General features: G+C 34.6%; 1 protein-coding gene across 4 annotated transcripts in view; it reads right to left on the bottom strand.

Annotated features, from left to right (window-relative positions):
* Positions 1-11314: 11314 nt before the first annotated feature.
* Positions 11315-23075, bottom strand: part of NUDT4 (nudix hydrolase 4) — a 28871-nt gene continuing 17110 nt past the window's right edge. Inside the window, exons 2-6 of one of the 4 annotated variants that reach the window (XM_074271178.1) lie at positions 19586-19696; positions 18856-18900; positions 15697-15784; positions 14329-14482; positions 11315-11655 (exon numbers count right to left, since the gene is read on the bottom strand). In XM_074271178.1, coding sequence (XP_074127279.1) covers positions 11616-11655; positions 14329-14482; positions 15697-15784; positions 18856-18900; positions 19586-19696 — 438 coding nt within the window. In that variant the 3' untranslated portion in view covers positions 11315-11615. Of the gene's footprint in view, positions 11656-12835; positions 14483-15696; positions 15785-18855; positions 18901-19585; positions 19697-23075 lie in introns of those variants that run through there. The other 3 variants (XM_074271179.1, XM_074271177.1, XM_074271176.1) reach the window with 3 other exon arrangements.

Here is a 23075-nt window from a genome sequence, read left to right as displayed (position 1 = left end):
AAATATGCTACTTTTGAATAGTTCAGAAACCTAATGTATATTTATTTACCTTTGGCTTCCATTTCTCCCTGTTTGGTTTTGAAAGCATTCATCCTGGATTGCCCTCTAAATTTTGGACCGTCCTCGCCATGAGGGTCCTTTTTAGCTCTTATTTCCTTGGAACTTGATGCATTCATCATGGTTTCAATAATGATGTCTTTTATCTTAGAGAAGGAACAAAACCTTTGTGAAGAAGGATCCTCAAATGTTAGCCAAGTGTTTCTCACTTGGGATCCAGTTCACCTGGACTATTGAATGTGTGACTCTCCCGGAAATAGTTGAACTTAGCCATTCAGGCCCACCCCCAACACACACACACACACACACACACACACACACACACACACACACACACACACACACACACACACTCTCTCTCTCTCTCTCTCTCTCTCTCTCCTCTCTCCTCTCTCCTCTCTCTCTCTCTCTCTCTCTCTCTCTCTCTCTCTCTCTCTCTCTCTCTCTCTAGAAGGCAATGGGGAGGGATGGATCGAGGAGCTCCATGTCAAATATTTATGGGAATAGTACCTTGTAGAGCTTAAAGCACTCTATAAAATATGATTGAATACATGTTTTCATTATAAGTCAGTTAATGTTTCATCCTGTAGGGATCATGTCAATAATTGGTTGTTACTAACGTCGTCACAAATAATGAGAATTTACTCCTAGAGTTAGTTCTTTGAATGTAAAATTTTCCTACTCTAAATTTAAATGAATTACATGACTTCAAAGCTCTCATAATTCCATGTTAGACTTTTCCCAATTCTTTTTTTCTACTTCTAGGAACAGGTTGTCTGGATTAGTTGCTGGTTCTGAAAATGGTTGGTATTTCAGCATTTTAAAAAATGCATAGATAGGTCTTGTTTACTTACCCGATTGGCATTATTTTAAGGGTGGAAATGGTCACTTTGAATAAAGATGTGTGTTCATGATGGAATCCCATTTCAGGTGGCAAAGCAATATAACCAGTCATTTCTTGGATTCTTCACCCTTTTGCAACAGTCTCTTCTAACAGCAGCCATTGAAGAAATTGTCTGTTTAAGGGCTAGGCTTTTTATTTTTTGAAAAAAATCTTTAGGGTTTCACCTAGTTAGATGCCTCTTAAGTACTCCCTTGGGCATTCATTAACTTCATTGTGGAAGGGACACTTCTTTTCCAATTGTCTGTATTTGATAAACAGGTTTTAAAGTATGCCAAGTAAGCAGTCCAAATTTGCTTAATAAAATTAAAGTATTTCATTGAGTTTAAAAAGGCTTTTTAAAAAAAAACTTAGAAAAAAGCTTTTAAAACTATATTGCTAGAGGCAACATATACAGTCTTCTGTATGTTTTTTAAAATGTTTTAGCATGATTTCAATAACTGGCTTGATCGTATAGTCATTTCCTTGCTTTTTCAAATACATACCTCTTACCCTTTATTCCCTTGGCAAGGATGGTTGTCAGTTTAAATTTGTATTGACATGCTGTTAGAGGGTCAGTCATTCGAGAGGGTAGAAATGCTTATAGACAAGACTGAGAAAGACATTTGCCATATGCTAAATTCCTCAGGGTTGAACTTTGTTGTAAAGATATCAGTTGCCTATTAATGTTTTAATCAGACTGGTTAAGATTTTACTGGAATTTTTTTTTTTTGACATATAATTTCTGATGTTGTGATATAAAGTAACCTAGAGTAGTTAAAGGGGGTAAGTTGAATAAAAATTGAGAATGATCAAGGACTTGTTTTTATGTATCCCATAATGATATGTTGGATTATATTCAGTTTACCTCCTCTGTCTCTATTTCCATTAAAGGAAAAGCTATTCAAAGTGTCAAGAGAAATTAGTCAAACGATTCTATAGTTTGTTGCGTATAAGTGCATATACACACATACAATATCTGGCACAGAGCTTTTGTGTTAAGTTATTGCAAAGTTACTTTGAATCTGATGTATTGAAATTCGGTTTTTTTTTTTTAATTCCACTTAATATTGATGGAGATGTCACCTCAGTGCTTTGGATTTTGTTTTAAATTGATTTATAATTTAGAGAAAATGTTTACTTAAGATTTTCAGGTCCTCTCAGATTGTTTGGGAGGATCCCTCTTTGCTGTTCACAGAAAGGTACCAGAACTAATGGACTCCTGTGGTAAATCTTATTTATTATTATTATTATTTTTTGCTTATCCAAAAGTGTTGTGCACTTTTGTCTTCATTTTATAGCTTAAAAAGGACAGACATGGCATTGCTCCCCAACAGTGGGGAAAAGAACAATGTGACAGTCTCTTTGAAAGAAGTTATTTTCCTCTAACCCTATGTATCTAATTTTGTGTGTCTACAAAATGCTATTTTGAGAATGGGGTCCATAAGCTTCATTGGCTCGAGTTTTGTCCCAAAGCTTATGTACTCTTAATTATTTGGTTCCTCTAGGACATAGCCCAGGGCAACAGAGTGAATAAAATATTTCTAATGCAGCCTCCAAATTCTTCCTTCCACATTTTTATTTCCATCCTGTATGACCCTATTGGCTTCAGCACCAAATATGAGCCTTCTGTCTAAAAATTAGACCTCATTAGGTTGGAGTGAGTTAGACATGTTTTGAAAAACATGATACTTTCTGAATCTTGATTGCAGTGCCACCTCCATCCATTAGGACAGATTGCACTGCAGTATCTTCCAAGCTCTATTTACCTTTGCAATTACTGTTTTCGGCTTTCTGCAGATCTTGATGAGAGATCCCATCCATTATGTTGCAGGGAAGTTTTTGGTTCTTTTTACATTTATTTCTTGGTGTGATTATTACTCCATATTATTCTAGCCCCTCTCCTTTTCCAAACACATGGGCCTTGGTTTCATATTTCTTAGGCACATCATCTTTTGTGACTGTAAGCCATTTATGATCTCTGAAAATATCAGTTTCTAAAATGTTATCCAGCCAGATCTCTTCTATTCAGTTCTGGTTTTTGCTCATTGCCTATCCATGGCAATCGTTATGGGTCAACTCAGCTGCGAGTTGAAATCTGAGAAATAAGTGTATTTCAATTCCTTTTTTCCTTGTGGTGATTAAGTTAGTGGAATGGTGCTGAATCCCACTGAGGAGGCTTTTTAACATTTTGGAACTGGATGGAATTAATCCAATATCATTTGTGAAAGAAAACATTTGGAGAATTAAATTCAGTAACTTAAGTAAGTACCTGTTGTGTTGGAAGACATTGGTAGGAATTATGCAAAGGAAAAATTTTTCTTTCAAAGAGTTTCAATTCTGTTGTGGATATGCAGACAAATTATCTTATTTAAGTAAATGAATTGAATAAAGATGAATTGAGAGAACTCACTTCCCACTTGTTGTTAGTGTGTTTTCTCTCCAGGGAGAAAAGCCTCCCTGGAAGAAATATTTTCCGAGTTGACGTTAGTTAGGAGTTAGTTCTAAGAGGGAAAGGTAAGTGCACTCATTATAAGCCTGTGGTAAAAGTTTGTCAGAAACAATGAAGTAGAAAAAAGGTAAAGTAGAATTAGATAAAACTAGATTTAGGTTGTAATGGGTGTTAAAATACCTAGAGGGTTTTATTATAAAAATAAATACCTAATGATTTTAGTTTAGGACATTGGGTATTTGTCTTTGTTTTATTTCTTGCTTGATGTTAACAGTGGATTTTTGATTTTTTTTTTTTTTTTTTTTTTTTTGAGGCTGGGGTTAAGTGACTTGCCCAGGATCACACAGTTAGGAAGTGTTAAGTGTCTGAGACCAGATTTGAACTCGGGTCCTCCTGAATTAAAGGCTGGTGCTCTATCTACTGCGCCACCTAACCACCCCTTGATTCACTTCTAATGTAGATTTTAATATAATTTAACATGTAGCAGACACCTTGTTTGAGAAGGAGTTCCCTATTGCTTGTAGAATGAAATATAAATTCTTGTCATTTAAAGCCCTTTAATTGACCCCAACCTATCTATACATTTCAACCTCACATGTAACTCATTTGTGTACCTTATAATAGGAACCTTTCTCTCCTTGTTCATTTCCCTGGATCCCTAACTTCCTTCAAAACTTGGCCAAAATGCCCCTTCCTACTCTACCTTTTCTTATGGAAAGATTCATATGGAATTAACTTGTGTACCTAATGTTACTTGATGGAATAGTATTACTTTGAGGGTAGAAGGTATTTCTTTGTCCACTTACTCAGCCCATTAAGAGCTTGGCACAAAATAGGCTCTTGATAAATGCTTCTTTGAAATTAACGTGAAACTCATGGATCTTCTACCAAGATGTGGTTAGCCCCTTTTTCATTTTTGTGAGAAAAGGCATTTGGGTTGGTCATTGCAAATGTCTTATTGGTTGCTTTTTCCTCTGTTCTGATTTTACAGATCTTTCAGAATATTCCTGTCTTGGAGACCTTAAAAATTCACCTCGAGTATTTTTTTTTTTTTTTTAAATCTGTTTACTTGGAGAGATTCATCTTAGTGGTCAATGCCACTTAGGATTCTGAAGTGGAAGATGTATTAGCTCTGTCATTACTGATGAGAAAGTACTGCTGTAGAGTTTGCTAGAATCGTGGTTTAGAGCTATAAGTCATTTAGTCCAAACACTTCCTTTTATTGATAAGGAAATTAAGGTAAAACCTCTCATCATAATTAGTAGTTTGACTCCAACTGACACTTTCATTTAATATTGAAAATTTTCCTAACATTAGAAGTATAATAAATTTTCTCCCTATGTCTTTTAAAAAACCTGATATACATGCTCAAAAGGAACAAATTGTCGGTGTTCTGTCATTATGGTAGTCTTGCTATTATATGAATTGTTGTGCTCGCTTTACTCTGCATCAGTTCCTATAGGTTTTCATAGATTTCTCTCAAACTCTTCATTTCTTGTGGCACTATTCCCCAGTGGATAAGCATCGTCCTTAGTTCTTTGTTAAAAGTAAGAGAACTATGATATTTTTATGAATATGGGTTCTTTTCCTCTCCAATCTCTCTGAGGGTGTGATATTCACAAAAATCCTGTGAGGTAAGTACTACAGGTATTATCTGTGATTTACAGATGAGGAAATAGGCCTAGTGATGCTAAAGAATTTATTCATATTGAAGTGGTAATTGAAACCTAGGCATTTTTCTTGCAGCTTAGGTCTTTCAATTTTGTAAATTAACTTCCATTTTAAACAATTGTTTTGGAGGTTATATTTTGTTTTGTATTGTTTTATTTAAACTGTTAGAAATATCAAACAGTTGTCCATTTCTAACTTTTTGGATCAATTTTAATAAGGCAGGTTGGGTTGTAGATAATTAACATTAAATGTCAAATGTCTTTCCCCAGAGGAAACAATCGTAATGATAATTTAATAAGGGAAAAACCCTAGAATCGAGAGGGATTGAAAAATTCCAGTAGAGTATTGGGATTTGAGCTAGGAGAGAGGTGAGATAAGTGAATATTTCAGACATAGGGAGAGCAGAGATGATTCATGAACTCACAATGAGGTCAGTGTCACTTTCTCAGTGATAGAGTACTAAGATATGAGAAGACTGGATGGGTGGCACTAGGTTGTGAAGGGGTTTAAAGGCCTTTTCGGTTTAATCCTGCAAACCATTATAGTATATATATATATATATATATATATATATATATATATATATATATATATAGTAAACCATTATAGGGATGACATTAGACTCTAGTACTTATTTTGGCAACAGAATGGAGAGAAATGGCAAGAAGTCGGCAGTGTACTTTATATGTGAGAAGATGAGGGCCTAAACCTTTCAAAGGGGAAAGGGTTGCATTTGAAAGGTAAAAGGAATTACTTGATTTTGAAATGCAATGTAATACAGAACACACCTTGTTGAGGTCACAGATTTAAGTTTTGACAATTGCTTTCCAAATCTGGTGCCCATTGTCTCTGAACAAATCCTATCTTCCATTTCATGGAAATCATCAAGCTTCTATAAAATGTGTCATATAATAGTCATTTGCCATATTAACATTTTATTTGGAAATGAAAAATTGTTAGCCAAAATAAACTCCCATGTTGGCTATGTATGTAATCCCATTCCTTCTGTTATCTCTGCTTCATCCTTGGTCTACCTGATGGATATGTTAAGAACCAGAATATTCCCCAGCAGGATCAGGGCATATTTTAAGCCAATGATATATACATCATGATAGATAACCTTCCCCATGGTCTGCTTTGGGAAGTTACTATTGCATTTTCTCACTAGGTATATCAGTCTCTTATTTTTTCTTCTGACCCTTCTTGTAAAGGGTTGAAACTGAATAGGTGCACTTGAGTCAGACAGCCAAGCTAATTACCTTTTGGACAATAACTATTAGCATGTTTGGAATTTTTCTGACAATTAATGCTAGCTCAATGCTTGGGGTAACGAATTGTAAGGAAAGATTAGGGGGTGGAGTGAGACAAGCCAGAGTCACTTTGGAGAACAAGAAGGGAGGTTGATCACCTAGCTTGTGGCAATTTGTCGATCCTTTTGATTTCTCCCCCTAAAGACCAAAGACTTGCTTATCCTGACTCAGCCTTAGCTAACCTGGACTTCACGCTTTCTGATCACACGTTTCTTTGGTCTTCAAAGTTTTGAGGTTTTGAGAACTTTTAAGATTTCTCCTTTTTACTATTCTTGCGTGTTAGAATGCAGGTTATACACAATTCCCGGAACTTATTTACACTGGGTTGGTTGCCATGTCCAAAGAATCTGTATCAAGCCTCTCTAAACTCATCTAGGATGAAAAAATATATTACCCAAGGCTAGTAAAATTAGCACAATGTGCAAAGTTTCTGTACATCTTGGTTTAAAGCTCTGCTTTAAACTTTGGAATTCAACGATATGAATTGAAGCACTATGCCATCAAAACAACAAAAGATGAGCCATAGACACACACTGTACTTATCCATCTACTAGGGCACCCTTTGGCATTGGATGAATCTAGATGGGCTACAAGCCATACTCCTGAAATAAGTAGATGACAGGGCCTTGCATATTTTGGTCTGTCAAAATGAGTTCTGAATTTGGGCACTGTTGTGGGGAGACACACAGATGGTACATGGTTCTCAAAATGAGCTGTGACATTCCTGAGAAGGGAACTGGACTGCCAAAAGGCACACAAATTTGAGTCCCAATTGAAAAGCACCGGTCTTCAGAATCATTATGTTAAACATGAGAGAAAAACATTGCATGATTTTTGCCTTTGAGAAGAGAATGGAGCTAAAACAGTCTGTGGGATTTGGCATTTCCTGTGCCTCATGAAAGCACTGACATTTAGTTGAGAAGCAATTTTTTGTAAGTCAATAACCCTAAGTTCTTTGATCTGATACTTTAAATATTGGACACATAGAAGCAAGTTTCTTATATACCAGGAACACAGGTGTATGAACGTCAGGAAATGGTACATCTAAAAATAGACATTTTGCTTTAAAGCTATTCCCCATCCTATTCCCTCTCTTCTCTTCAAATGTTCTTTAGGACTAAGGAAAACAGAAAAAATGTCAGGATTCGTTGTGTTTTGGACCATCTGATCATAAATGGAGGCACCACAAATTTAAAAAATTAGGTAGATGAGTTCTTTTTGAAGCTTTTCAATGGAAGTATCCAGGTTAAATGCTTAGTTGTTACTTAGTGGAGAGTGTTAATTTGATTTTTTTAATTTCTGTACATCTTTGGAATAGAGAGATTCCATTGATATTGTATCTTGACTTGTCCATTATTGAAAGAGAAGGAAGGCACTTTTAATTCATTCTATACATTGAGCTCCACAGCTGGAATGACAATGGCCCCTTTCATGGTATTCCAATGCATTTGCTTAAGTTATTGTAAATACCATCTTTTCTGTGCAAAATGTAAAAAACAAATAAACTATGCATTTAAGTGTTGCATTTCTCCATACTTTTGTCATTTTGGGTATAATACTATCGAATTTTCCAGAATTTGGATGCATCAGAATCAGAAAATGTCATTTTTTGCAGAATATTTGCAAATATTGCAGAGAATATTTGTATTTTGAGTAGCAGTAATTTGAATGTATCTCTGAAAACAGAAATCTATCAAGTAACTATTCATAAATGAATCACTTGAAGTGTCCACTATGTACATGCCAATTTGTGCTTAACACTGGAACTTTATATTACAAATAGGAGATAGCACCTGTGGAATGAGTAGTGAATAGTCCAATTGGAAAGGCCTAACCTTTTCTTTTCTTTTTTTGTGGTCAGTTGAATCATTTGCTGAGAGAAACACAGAATATGGCTTACAAATGAATCATTGTGTTGTATGATATCCTTTTAACTTCTTCTCAAAGGCATTGAAGCCAAAAGCAAACCTGAGGAGACTAGCAAAGTATAAAAGATGACCCTCCACCCCCAAGAGATAATTAAGTCTACCAAAATATTCAAAGAAGCCCAAGAGCTAGAACAGGGCCCAACTTAGTGTATGGCTAAAGCCAACCCAGATTTCTCCATCTAATCACATTAAAAAGTAGGGTTCAATAAATAAATAGTAAAGAAACAAAGTATGAGCCCATAGATTAGGGAATAAATGCTTAGAATATATGACCTGGAGAATACATACCTAATTTAAGACATTAAAGCAATGAAGGTAAAGATCAAAGTAATCAAGCAAAACAAATTGGGATAGGAAATCATTGGTGAATGAGAAATTGAGTACTATGAATATATACAACTATAATAATGTAAACAAATCTACTAAAAAAAGTACAGCTAAATCATTTGCTATGTCAGTTCTAGCGAGGGAGCAACATTTCAAGTTGAAGGATTTCTTGGCAGAAGAATATAGCCATACTTCAGCCATGTTCAACTATTTTTTGTTTCAAATTATGGCATATTCAGATACAATTTTTGGTTTTGTGGAACTTTTAAGACTTAAGATGAGCAATTAACATTCAAAAGTGAAACTAGTATGGTATTAGTGTCATTATATATATAGTATATAGTATACTATAGGTATATAGTATACTATAGGTATATAGTATACTATAGGTATATAGTGTCATATTATAAACAAATTTGAAGCAAAGAAGAAATTATAGGAAAAGAAGGTATTTGGTTCATAAAAAGGAATGGGGGCTTATTGTGATTCTAACACTGTCATTACCATAGGACAGGACATGAATTAACTACCATAGCCATAGGTTTGTTTCCCTGGCTCTCAGTCCAGTTCATTCACCACTAAGCTGTTAAATTGTCTGTCTTACTAAAACACAGAACTGATTATGTCATCTTCCTATTCCCTACATTTTTAATTTAATTCTCCTACATTTAAGAGATTACATACAATTGTTTTCTAAATGAGATGGGGTGGAGAATTTTGGCAAATTTCACTTGACAACCACATCTCATTTCCAAACAAATGTAAGAATGAAATTCAAATTTAGGCTAATTGATAAATGGTAAAATTTAACAGGCAGTTAAGTCTAGCCAGATGGAAAAATTGTTCCAAATTGCACTTTACCCCCCAAAAGCATTTATTGATAAGCATTCACTATGTTCCAGGCACTAGAGACAAAAAAAACAAACAAACAAAAAAAAAAAACCACATCATTATCAATAGGATGAATATTGGTGGGGTTGTAGGCACAGGCAAATTAATGCCCCGTGAATAGAGCTACATATTAGTCAAACGATGGATTTTGCCCAAAAAGTTGCCTACTAGGGCATACCCCTCTGACCTAGCAACAGATCCTACATGCTCTTCTAGTGGAAAAGAACCAGAAACTAAAAGGAATGTTAAACCTTTGAAAACTTGTATGATCTGTCACAGGGTAAAATGAATGCAGTGCGGTGACCATTTTAATGCCAAGGTTATGCTATTCTACCCACTCCTGACAGGTAACAGACTCAGGATCCAGAATAAGACATAAATGGTCAAACTGGGAATTCATTTTATTTGGCTATATTGATGAGAATTTTGACTTTCTTTTTCTCCCCAGGTGGAGAGAGCAGAGGGGGGGGGGTGGGGAAACATTGAAATTTTAGTTTTTAAACATAAAAGCAAAAACTGGAAAACAGTGAAGAATCAAAACAGATGTCAAATATGGGAAACTACATTAAAAAATAATGGGCAATATTTAGTAAAAAAAAAATACTACTCAGCTATGTCAGTTACAATTTCGTGGCCCCTCTTCTATTTGCTACTGAATTAGTCTTCCAGGAATATATTAGAAAACTAGCTTTTTAAAGGCATAAATAAAAATGAGAATAGGGAGAAATCACTAGATAAAAGGAGAGGACACAACTGTTCTCTCTAGGTTACAGTAAATAGCACTGAGTACTTATAAATCAAAAGATCTTTTATTGTAGTAAAGAAGGTATCTACCATTCAAAAGCAAGTTATGAGGCACTAAGTATGTGTGTCAGGATAAAGTACATTATTTGGCTCAATCTTCTGGAGATCTTTGAAAGGAAAAAGTTGTCACACACTAAAAGCACAGATTGATTGGGGGGAGGGGGAAGGGCCTTAACTACTGCCATATTTTCCTAGGGATGTTGATATTTAGGAATTGTAAATACAGGAAAACTGAATTAGGAACTAATGTCATTATGCACTGATGTTGTCCCGTCTAATCAGCTGATATTGGCATTAGCTAGTATTTTTTTTTAAGCAACCACAAGTAAGTTTTCTTGAAGGAGATCCAGATCTTTATTTTCCAACTCTCTACAATTTGTAGGAATTCAAAGCTAAATTAAGTCAGACTTTTCTTCTCCAGTACAGAAGAATAAGGTGAAATGAGAATGGAAACCTTGTTAGGTTGTCCTGAAATCCCCCAATCTTTCTTTTCTTTTATCCAGAAATGAGGAAGTCTGCTAGTTTGTCTTGCTCATTTTGTGGATAAAAAAAATCCAAAAACTTTAAAGTGTAGTCACACCATCCATTATTGGGAAAGCTAGCCTTTCAATACTTTGGCCTTTTTGCTCCTCTGCAATGTAATTTCACTCCCACAAGTAGCTAGTGAAGTAGTAGCTTCCTTTCACAAAAGAGGGTTGGGATAGTTGCTACAACTCTAAAAATATATCTAATCGACATGAGGGCAAAGATACATTTACTCTATTTTTACTTATTTTGTTGCCCCTCCCCTTCTACATAGCAGCTATACTTTAAAAGAATACCTCCCCCTTTGCCCAAAGTCTTTTATTTTCAAAACAAAACACTGATTTACAGTAAATATGTTTAGAATTGAATTATCAGAGCTGTGTATGATTAGCCAAAAGAAAATAAGCATAAAAGATAGGAATTGGCTGTAACTATAAAATTCTAAATGTAAGTACCTCAGCCACACAACTTTTATTTAATTTTTATTCTGATATTTTATCTCAAATATAAAAAGTCAAAATTCTTACACCAATCTTCAAAAGAAAACCATGCAGAACAATTAAAAATGTTTACAGCCTTTTGTTTCCTTAGTTTGCTTCTTTATAATAAGTGGTGGTTGTCAACAGAACAGACTTTTCTTGAAAAATTCCACATTAGGCCAATCCTGGTCCTGGTCCATATATATGGCCCCAAGATTACTGCCTTAGTGGTCTCCGGCATTCCAAGTTCTTAAGTGTTAACAAGTATGGCACTTACCCAGCTGGGAAACTTCAATTGTCCTTTACAAAACGGGCAGAAAACCGCTTTCTCCTAATGTCAACAAATCAAAATTACTAATAGTCTTTTTCTATAAATTAGCTTTATTTCTAATCCTAAAAAGGCATCCTGCCCACTCCAAGATAATTCAGGGAACAAGGATCACTTGTGAACCTTTATGCAAGAAGACCACAGGTAATGTACCAATGAATGACTAACTGGCCTACTATATGAGAACAATGTTTTAAAAAATAGAATGTAGTTTAGAGGATGGGGATGAAAGAGAACATTCAGCCACTTCACTACATGTAGCTCATCTCTGTTTGGGCTAAAGGTGTCTTCAGCTGCTTCTGTACCCAGAGAAAGCTATTTCTCCTCAGGATTTTATGAATGTGATTTTGCTAAACTGGTCTGAACTATTTAACAAGAACCAATGCTGTGGTGATAACATTTTACTTTGAAATATGACAACTGTAAAATGTTCTGTTAAATTATACAAAGAGAAGCATTAGGAATCAAAACTAATTAAAAGAAAATTTGCAAGTTGCATAGAGACTAAAGAGATCTGTACACTGAATGGCATTAAGGAATCCAAATATGGCACTACTAAAGCCCAAATGTGCTGACCAAAAAAATTATACAACAAAATATTTATAAGCTAACAACTCTTAGGAGTTGGTTAACATCAATACTGTACATTTTTACATTTTTATCAAATACATAGTTTGAGTTACAAAATAAGAGCATGCATTATTACCTCTAAGAATACCATGTACAAGCTTTTTTTAAAATCCCCAGTGTCATAGAATGTTAAGTGGGAGTAGTTTTATGTACAAACATTGAGTCCATAAAACAAAAATCCAGTTTCTTTTGGCTGTTTGTAATTCAAAGAAACTTCTCAAATGACTAAGTTACTCTGAGAAACATCTAGCCCATGAAATTTTTCTAAGTCAATTTATGGGATTGAAAGGGTTTGCCCAGAATGTGTTTTTTGGTTTTTTTTTTTTTTTTTTTAAGATGTTTAACTTCCTGTACAAGGAGAAATAACATTTCTCAATCAAGTTACATAATTTGGAATAGGAAATTCTCCAAATGTTCATTTTCTACTTTCGTCATTTCTTTTGGTTAGCAGTAATACATTTTCAAAACCTATTTTCATGTGAGTTAGAACTTGTACTTAAGATCGGTGTGTTTGAATGGCACAAGATCTCATTTCAAACTGTGGCACCAATAATTCCTAAAAGTGTAACAGCACTCAATTTTAATTTATAGCAGCATTTTACACAATTGTGTTTTAAAAGTAGGTTAACGATTTGTATACTGAACAACAAAGTGTTTAAATTACATGGACTTTCCACTTTACACTCACTATTTACCATTTAGAATATTTACAAATGTTTATAGAATGATTTTTAACCCCACATCTCTTCAAAATGCTTTAAACTTAAAACCTCAGTTCTGACCAGATTAGGCTAGAGGTATTTGCATTTAGATGGGACCCTTGGTTTTAGGTATGTTAAAAGTTTTGAGAGTGAAAAGAACTTAAAAACTCTCAATCATAATCTTTTTCCAAATGAAGAAATGCAAAAGTGTCCCACTCCTAAATTTTTATTGGGAGTGAAATTTGAGGGGTTTTGTAGAACATTTAAAAGGTTCTTTAACGAGGTAAGCTCTCCATCATATACCTGGATATTTTTAAATTCTGTTGGTTATTGATTGCCAGGAAAAATAATGAAGAGGTGGCCAGGGACTAAAAGGAATGGCAGAAACTGAATGAGAAAGTATTTGAACTTGATGCCAGTGTGCTATTTGTTAGCAGTGGATTAATGAAACAAACCAAATGAAAAGCAGTTCATCATGAAAATGACTAATTGTATCAAGAAGGTTTTTTTTCCCCCCCATTAAAAATACTAACATGCTTTATCTAGGAAATTCTGCACAAAAAGGAGGTTGATGGTGAATCTTAATGCTGTTTTTCATGAGCCTATTTTATTTATTTCCAGAGTGTATGTCTTATCATAGTGGTATCTCATAATGAAATGTCATCTATACTCAGCACTGGAAAAAATTGTTTGAATCTTAAGGAGGGAAAAGATACCACATGTACACAAAACAATACCCTCTAATAGCAGAGAAATGGTGTTTAATACACATCTTCTCTCTCTAATTTCCAAGTAAACAGGAGGGCTATCTGAACAAAATGGCACTATAAACATTTTAATATTTTGAAATTAGCTCTAAAATCTAAAAAAAAACCCACTATATAGAAGGCTTGTTTTCAATGGGTCATTGCTTTTAGGAAAGTACCCAGTCATCTCTCCCCTTGACTTCCTTTAAAAACAAAAACAAAACAAAACAAAAAACTTCAGACTACCATACTAGGTAAGTTGGTGTGAAAACCAGAATGCAGAGCAGTCTGAAAAAAACAAAAATAAAAATGTATTTCAGGAAAGGGAGAGGGCACACAGTTAAGGCATCTTAAAAAAAAAATTCCATATGGCTTTGGTTTACTGAAATATTTTTACACTGTCAAAGAAAAAGGGAAATATTTCAAAGCATCTGAAAAATATGAAAACTGCCTGAATACACAGCATTATGACAATTCAGGCAGTTTAAACATGTGGATGTCAAATACAGAAGACTTCTCCCTGTGAAACTGGGTATGGTCACCTAGATATTTATCTTACAGAAGATGGCAACCCCGAAGTCTGTGCAGAAGTTACATACAAAGAATTGTTGTCTGGAAGGGTGGGAACCATGGAATTTCCATTGGTTGGTGAGCAGCCCAACTTCAATTTTTCCAAATACTCAGCATGCACGGGTTTATGACACTGAAGAACTTTGATGGCATCTTCAACCTTGAACCATTCTCTCTTTCTTCCTAAAAAAAAACCAAACAAAACCCAAACACATTATTGTGTGTGTATATATATATATATTAGAACTATTAAAAAACTCATTTTAACTGGTTTGTCCCCATCAAATCAATTTAATAGAATTCAATGCCTCTAGCATTTTCACCCTTAAATTTTTTTTTTTGCACATGACAGATATAGAAAAATATATTTTTTAAAAATGTGCATGTTTAACCTATATCAAATTGTTTTTTTGGGGGAGAGGGAAGATAATGGAGAGGTGGAGAAAAATCTGGAACACAAAGTTTTACAAAAATGAATGCTGCAAACTATCTTGTATTTGGAAAAATAGAATATTACTGAGAAAAAAAAAAGTTCAATGCTGCCTAATGATCAACAGAACCAATTCCTCAGAATTTGAAGTATCAAAAGGAATAACCTTTAAACTATGGCTGTTAACTATAATGTAAAAGGAGTTTATAATAAATTTTTTTTTTAAAACTCTGGGTCATTTCATATGGAACCTAAATGAATGAAGGTGAAGGTGAAGGTGAAGATGGCCAGAACCTGGCAGGTAGAAGCAAAAAATAGGGCCCCAAAACATCTGTTGGCAGAGTGCTTAATTACCTAAAATTGCAACATTTTTTTACTGCACATGATCCATAGATTTTAATGGCTTTTAAAGTCAGGAGCCCAGCTAAAATAACATTTAAACAATGTATTTTATTCTCATACTTTCAGCCTATCACAGCATGTAAAGTCAACTGGCCTATTAAAACACGAAGATTCTTTCTTAAATATATGGATGCTTCAGTTATATGATAGATGATTTGACTAAAGCAGCTCCAAATATTAAATGATATGCACTCTGAAAACATAGATATGAGAGATAACTAAAAAAAAAAAAATTAACAGCAATTCAGATACAGTCATTCACTACCTTTAATCCTCCCAAAAAAAGTCCCATCATGACTTTAATCAAACTAAATTTTGGAATTAGCTCATGGGTACCATGAAAGTCAATTCTATTTGCTCCTTAAAAAAATATTTTAAGGGGCAGCTAGGTGGCGCAGTAGATAGAGCACTAGCACTGAATTCAGGAGAACCCGAGTTCAAATCTGGCTGACACATAACACTTCCTAGCTGTGTGACCCTGGGCAAGTCACTTAACCCCAGCCTCAGGAGGGAAAAAAAAATATTTTAAGAGATTAAGAAGTGGAGGAATTTTAAAAATATTTACCTATGTTAACAGAATCCTCCCAGTCTTCCAATATTTCAGTGACAGTAAGAACATAAACATAAGTGCGATGCTTACGGTCTTGATTCTGCTTGAATATGAAAAAGATGACATTTTAATCTACAGGCTCATGTTTTAACTATCATACAATATTTAACAATAATAACATTATAAAACATTAAGTCATCAAAATTAAAAATAAACAGGTATATATTTACTTTTTAATGATCTTGATGAGAGAAATAAAAAATGTATAAATCATCACGCAACTGAAGCCCAAAGTCACATGAGGTGGTACAGGAAAGGACAAGGCCACCATCTTCCTATAACGGGACCTAAGCCTTACAGACCATTTAGAGACTTTTAGATAATTCATACTTTATCAAGTTAGAAGTCTACTAACGTATCAAAAAGAGATCGCAACTAGGGCATAAAAAACAAGAGTGAAGCCAATATTGTCTCATTGCAAACTCCCCAGGAGGAAAAAAAAAATCTATCATGTAAGAAAATCAGATTTCAAAAATGTTGGATTTAATTTTCTTGTCTCTGATGCAAACAGTATTTAGTCATTCTTTTTTCTTTTTCTAAGTCACTGCATAGACAAGTATCAGAGTATTTATTTAAACTATGGTTATGATTTTTTTTTTCCAGTTAACTAAAAATCACCAATTTCTGTTGGTGAGCAGCTCAACTTCAGTTTTTCCAAAGGTTTATGACACTGAAGAACTTTAATGGCATGTGAAACTTCCTTATCCACATCACAAAAGACAAAATATTTTTAACCTAAAGAAAAAGGAATATAGGAAAAGAAGAAGAAAGAAATTTTTGCATTGGCCACGTCCAAAAAAATGTCTTCAACCAGAGTCCATCCACCACTCAGTGAGGAGTCATGGAAATATTAAGATTTTGATGAAATTTTGTCTTTATTGACTATTAATTGAACTGGGTTCAAAATATTCTTTCACTTGGTAGTCAAGGCTAGGTGGCTGTTAACTTTGCTTTCAATAATCTCTAAATTCTGTTCTGCCAGGGTTCTTGTTCATGGCAGAGGAGTACAAATGAAAGAAATCTATCAGAGGTTCCAGTGACAAATTCTTTCGCCACAAAACTGATTATAATCTGTGTCAGTGAGAGCAAATCAATGACAAAATCATATGGGCTATCAGTATGTGAAGTGTTCAAAAAACCCTTCATTACAGTACAATGTGGAGTTTGTTAAAATAGCAACTTTCTATGAAAAGAGATATGAACTATTTTCTGAATTAGCAAATAATAAATAGTGAGAGAGAATCTACAAAAATTCCTAGTACTTACCAATATTACACACTAAAAGGCTTAACCTGAACAAAGTCAACTTCCAACATTTACCAGAAGATGGAGTTATTTCAACATTCAAGTATAAGCATGTCATGATACAATCTAAGGAGCAGCTATTTAAGCAAGTCCTCATGACTAAATGAAAAGGTCCTCAGAGAGAAGTATGCTAGTTTCACGTCTTAGTTGAACAGTCTCTTCTCTTAGCACTGTTAAATGTTTTCAGTGTTCTGAAATGTTACCGTGTACTTTTAAGGTAGTGGCCACAATCATTAGGTAAAGAAGGGGAGGCACTTTAGCTAACGAAGCAGACCTCTGGAAAGGCTCCCAAACTCAGACCTAGTGATGGAGTCTTGGAAATCTAACTGATTTTTCTGTTACACAGAAAAGTGGTCATTCACTAAACCTGGTACATGAATAGCAGATCCTTTGGGCCAAATAATTGAATAGTTCAAACACTGTTAAATCTGTATAAGAGCTTTTGCACAAGGGTTAACTAGAGACATCTAAGAACTATGCTAACAGCTTTTAGTAACTATTTTGATTCTTAAGATTATGACATGAACCCATTCCCAACAACATAGGCTGGATATTTTTATTCAGGCAACCAGCACTTATTTCTAATTTTGTCCAGTAAAAGTTTCACAAATCAATAAATTAATGAAGCTTCCTACCTAAGAGTTCCTGTCCATGAAGATCCTGCTTACTTGGTTTTAAATTATCAATATTTTAATTATTCAGGTGTGAATCTCAAAGACAAACACATGCTTTAAGATCCAGGGCTTTAGGGTTCTTTTAACAAATTGAGTTAACTGATGCCCACTTTCCCCAAAAATATCAGCTTCTCAATTCTCCCCATCTTGAAATATTTGTAAATACATTTAGCTCAGTGCCATATAATAAATGCTTAATTTTCCACTCTCCTTCCCTATCATCAAATATTGGGACTACAACAGGTCTAAACATCATTTAGTTCCAGGGTCCAAAACACCTATAAAATCTGGGTATTTACAAGGTTGGGTTTTGTGTTGATCATCCCACCAAAAAAAAAGATCCTGTACTCTTGGCTTTCAGGACACAAAGAAGCTATGTGTCTCTTTATTGCCTATAGGCTTCTGGCTAACTTTTTATATAGTTCTTTTAGTTTCTTATAGAATTTAATCAGAATTCAGTCTGATGTGATTTGGGGGAATAAGTATGCTAGACCATTATCTCCATTCCATTTTTCTTCTTTTTTTTTTTTTTTTTTTATTTTTAAGCAACTTGGTCTTCTAGAGTTGGTATAGCTATAATTAAATTTGGAGTCCTTGTTATTATCTTAATTGGCTAGTCTTCAGAAAAAGACATGGTTTATTTGCTTTGTGCATCCTTGAAGCCCTTATGGTTTGGTTAAGACCTGTCAGTGCTTATAACTTTGCTGGCACCGTCTTCAAGAACCCAGCCACCCATTGATGAAACACTAGAAAGCTCACCCTAGATCAAGATAGAGTTTAACAATTTTTGGTGACAAAATTTTCTTTTTCTTAAGACATGCAAATGTAATCACTGCTTCATCTAGCTATGTTTTTAGTCTGTCTTTGCTACAGAATAGTTGTCTGTGATCCCAATGTGAATTTTCAAAAGCTACAAGGATTATAAGTTCACTTCTCTCTAGAACCTTGATATGCTTATATTTTGTACTTCAGAAAGAACATCAGGTTGCAAATTGGAAACAATTTTTTCAAAGCTGGAAATGTGGCAGCTTCTTCCCTACTAGGCCTGAAGAAGAAACTCATGATTTGTGTATGTTAGGAAAACAGCAATTTAAAAAACATTAAGCAGCTGAACAGTGATATTTTTAGAACTCACCTCAAATATCCCCAGAAGTCTGCCTAATTTTCCTCTGACACCAGCCTACAAATAAATAATAAGTTAACTTTTCAAAATACCAGAACTTCATATTGAAGTTTTTCACTAATATTTCGTACTTCTATTTAACTAAGTTAATACTAGTTCTTTGAGTGAAATGTCAAAGATATTGTTTTCATTCATACTGTTATAAAATGAAATAGGCTCAATTATCCTTTCATTTAGAATATATTCTGAGATACTCTGCATTTCACCTTTCACCTGGCTTTGCTAGGTAAGAATAAATATACCTAAATTAGGTGATGGTGACTAAATATAGCTATAACTTGTTTGCTTTAAAAAATAAAAACAAAATCAATGATTTCTTCCTTTAGGAAATCTCTCTATAGTCTTTATATTCCTATACTTTCAGTTAAGTTTGTTTCATAGCCACATTCTATGATTATGTCAAATGAGACTGGCTATTCCTAGAAGCCTTAGGGAATTTCCATTTCTCAAACACTCTAAAAGCTTGTAAATTGTTTCTCAAAAGAACAAGGTAATACAGGCAAGGGCAACTGTTACACCTTTCCCCAGGGGAACTGAGTATGAGTGTGACTTATCCATCACCTGATGGCTAGAATGTAAACTAGAACCTGTACACCTCATCTTTACTTTTCTGGACAGACAAAATATTCCCTGGAGGAGAGGGGAGATATTTTAAACCCCTAGGTCTATCCTTGGGACTCACCTCCTCATAGACCTCTCTTACTGCAGCTCCACCTGGCTCTTCCTCAGGCTCCATTCCTCCACCAGGAACAATCCATTGATCTGGATACCGACTGCTACTCACTAACAGCACCTATTAGAACAAAAAGTAAAGCTTTTAAGTGAATCAATCAAACATTTAAACAATTCTTATACAATATATATATATATATATATATATATATATATGTATATGTATATGTATGTATATATATATATATGTATGTGAGAGAAAAAGACACTACATGCAACTAACATGTAAACTATTCCCCTTGCCTAAAAAAGAACAGACTTCCCTCCTTGGGAATCCAGTTAAACAAGAATACATACCTACATATTAAAAAACAAAGCAACAAAAACAACCTAACATACCTGATTTTTTTTTTTAAAGCACTAAAGTATTTCATCTCTTAGTATTATTCAAAGTAATTAGTTAGCCATCTCTGTACCTCTCTTTGGAATATCATTATTCCTATTTTATAGATAGGAAAACTTTAAGGGACTTACCAGCCAAAATTAACATACTGGTCTCTAGCCTAGTCCAAGACACTACCATATTGTAGTTTTGCCAAAAACATAACTCTAAAACATATTCCCTTATCCATACCTGTTCCATAGATTACATCTTAATCTTCCAACATGGAGCTTTTCCTAATCCCTACAACTGACACACAACCATGCTTAATTTTTTTGACTGAATAACTGAAGCAAAGAAAAGTATCCAAAATTTTTAACACTAAGGGCTTTAATTCTGACAATAATTCAAGTTAGCAGCACAAAAGTACCTGCCTATATGGCATGATACTTTTGCTGATGTCATACAACATGCTATCTCAAAAACCATTTCACCCCTTGTCTTAGATAAGAAAGCTCTTAAGGGAGGAATTGCTTTCTCCCTTTAATCTTCATTCATTCCTTAAATTAGTGAAAGTTTATCATTCCTGACTTGCTGGAATCTCCCTTATATTTCTAACTTACAAATAAGGAAATTGTTTGGAAGAAGTCAATTCTACAAGTTTTTCTAGCTTTTGAGTACATTTGTAATAAGGTTAAGAGCCACTCCCCCCCCCCTTTTAATTATATTGTATTTTAGATTTAAGCTATATATATTATTACAAAGAAGGCAAAGAGGCTGAGAGGTTTAGTGCTGAATGCTGATAACATAAAAATAATCTGGATTTGAATTCAAACCTGGGCTTCCCTTCCTTCCCAAAAGATACCATTAGGATTAGTGTCATCTTGGGACTAGTTGTGAATGGACTGAAAGGTGAATGTCAAAGATATCAAGACAAGACAATGATGCTCGTGAATTAGCAATTAAGATAAAAAAAAAAAAAGTCAGGATGCAGCGAATGATCTTGCACAGTCTGACCATGCCTTAAGTGCTCCACAGAGTCTGTTGAATGTCACCTTACAGCCATTACAAATTTTCATCCATCCATCCCATTGGAAGGCTTCATATCTTTCTAATTCAGTGATAGTTACCTTCAATCTGGTTTAGCTCATCTGCCAACTTTACTGGGCTGTGGCTGCCCTGCATGTTACAGCTTCTTGGAGCCACAGTTGAGAGTTGGCTGAAGAGGGACGCCAGAAGTAGATAAGGAGCCCTGAAAAGGGCTTAGTGGCTTTCATACCAAAGTTGCCAGTGCTCTCTGAACACTCTACACCAGGCTCACTGAGGTTCAATTAATGGGAACTGTTAATAAGAGAAAAGGCTATGAACATGGATGATTAAGAAGATGGAAGCAATTACAGTGAAATTAATATCCTGCATGGACTATGCTAATATTAAATACTGCTTGACCTTTACTTGCTTTCCTTCCAACAAAGTGGCTAGACAGAATAAGAATGATTAAGAACTGCTTGAAGTGAAAGTTACTACTACCACTTACTGGGAATTCTTCTATAGGCTAAACATTGGACAACTGTTTTTTAAACTTTCATCTTATTATACAAGGAGCAATTAAGGTTAACTACACTACAAATGATTGCCCACATCTTCTACAATTCTGTAATACCAAATGAAAATCTAAAACTGTACAGCTGGCATTTGAGGTGCTGTGATTTATGCAGGCAAAAGCAATGATCCTTTTTCTGGCATGGACTCCTCATTGAACCTCAGGTTTCTTCAAGGAGCTCTGGTTCATATGCTGGTAAAGGTAATCTCCCATGTTATTTTCTTTTTATTCCCAAGGTGATTAACAACTACAACATCAGCACCCAGTATATACCCAGTCTTTGGCCCTAAGTCAGAACTCAGGACAAAATAGGTTAGAAGCAGACCACTCTGAACTTGTTCTAGAACATGGGTTGTATGTGTGAGATAGAGGACTTGGTATCAGAACACTTGGGCAGAAATCCAGCATTATTTCCATTGGTACCATGCCATCATTAAAGGCTAGTGTTGACTGTGGGGTAGGTCACCCCCCCCCCTTAGCATCAGTTTCCTTATCTGTAAATTAAGGATATTTCTAATGGTATAGTACTGACCTCCACAGGAGTGTGAGGAGCTTTCGAAGTACCATAAAACAACATACTATTTGATTTCTGATTATTTAAAACTTTCTGTTAAGCTCATCTTTCCATGAAGACTCTACCCTGATTCTCCTGGTAAGTAAAATCAGGTGACTGCTGATTGAATCCCAGTTAATGTCAGAATCAGTCCAAGAAGATCTTTGAGGTGACTAATGATGTCCTACTTTTAGTACATTTTCATAATTCGTATTTCAGAAGCAAAAAACTCTCAGTAGTTTTTATTTCTGACTCAACTTTGTAGTTAAGTAAAGCATGTTAAGTTTCTCATGTATTTCTGAAAGTTACACCTGTTGTGAAAACATTTTTTTACACTTCCTTTTCTGAGTTTTAAAATGGTCCTTTTTTACGAGGTGCAACTTTAGACAAAAGTGATTCAGACATTTTCTTTTTTTCCTATTTTTTAAATTAAAGCTTTTTATTTACAAAACATATTCATGGGTAAGTTTTCAACACTGACCCTTGCAAAACCTTTTGTTCCAAATTTCCTCTTCTTTCCCCTCCTTCCTCCTCCCTCCCCTAAATGGTAGGTAATCCAATACATGTTAATTATGTTAAATCCAATATATGTATGCATATTTATACAGTTATCTTGTTGCACAAGAAAAATCAGATTAAGGAAGAGAAAAAACTGAGGAAGAAAATAAAATTCAAGCAAACAACAACAGAAAGAGTGCAAATGCTATGTTGTGGTCCATACTCAGTACCCACAGTCCTCCCTCTGGATATAGATGGCTCTCTTCATCGCAAGATTATTGGAACTGATATGAATCAACTCATTGTTGAAGAGAGTCATGTACATCAGAATTGATCATTGTATAATTTTCTTGTTGCCCTGTACAATGACCTCCTGGTTCTGCTCATATCCTCTTGCTGATTGTTTCTTATAGAAATGTTATTCCATAACATTTGTATACCATAATTTATTTAGCCATTCCCCA

Source organism: Sminthopsis crassicaudata, chromosome 5, assembly GCF_048593235.1.
Source record: "Sminthopsis crassicaudata isolate SCR6 chromosome 5, ASM4859323v1, whole genome shotgun sequence".
Taxonomy (NCBI): Eukaryota; Metazoa; Chordata; class Mammalia; order Dasyuromorphia; family Dasyuridae; genus Sminthopsis; species Sminthopsis crassicaudata.
The sequence above is the reverse complement of the archived record's forward strand: the minus strand, read 5'-3'. Positions and strand labels throughout refer to the sequence as shown.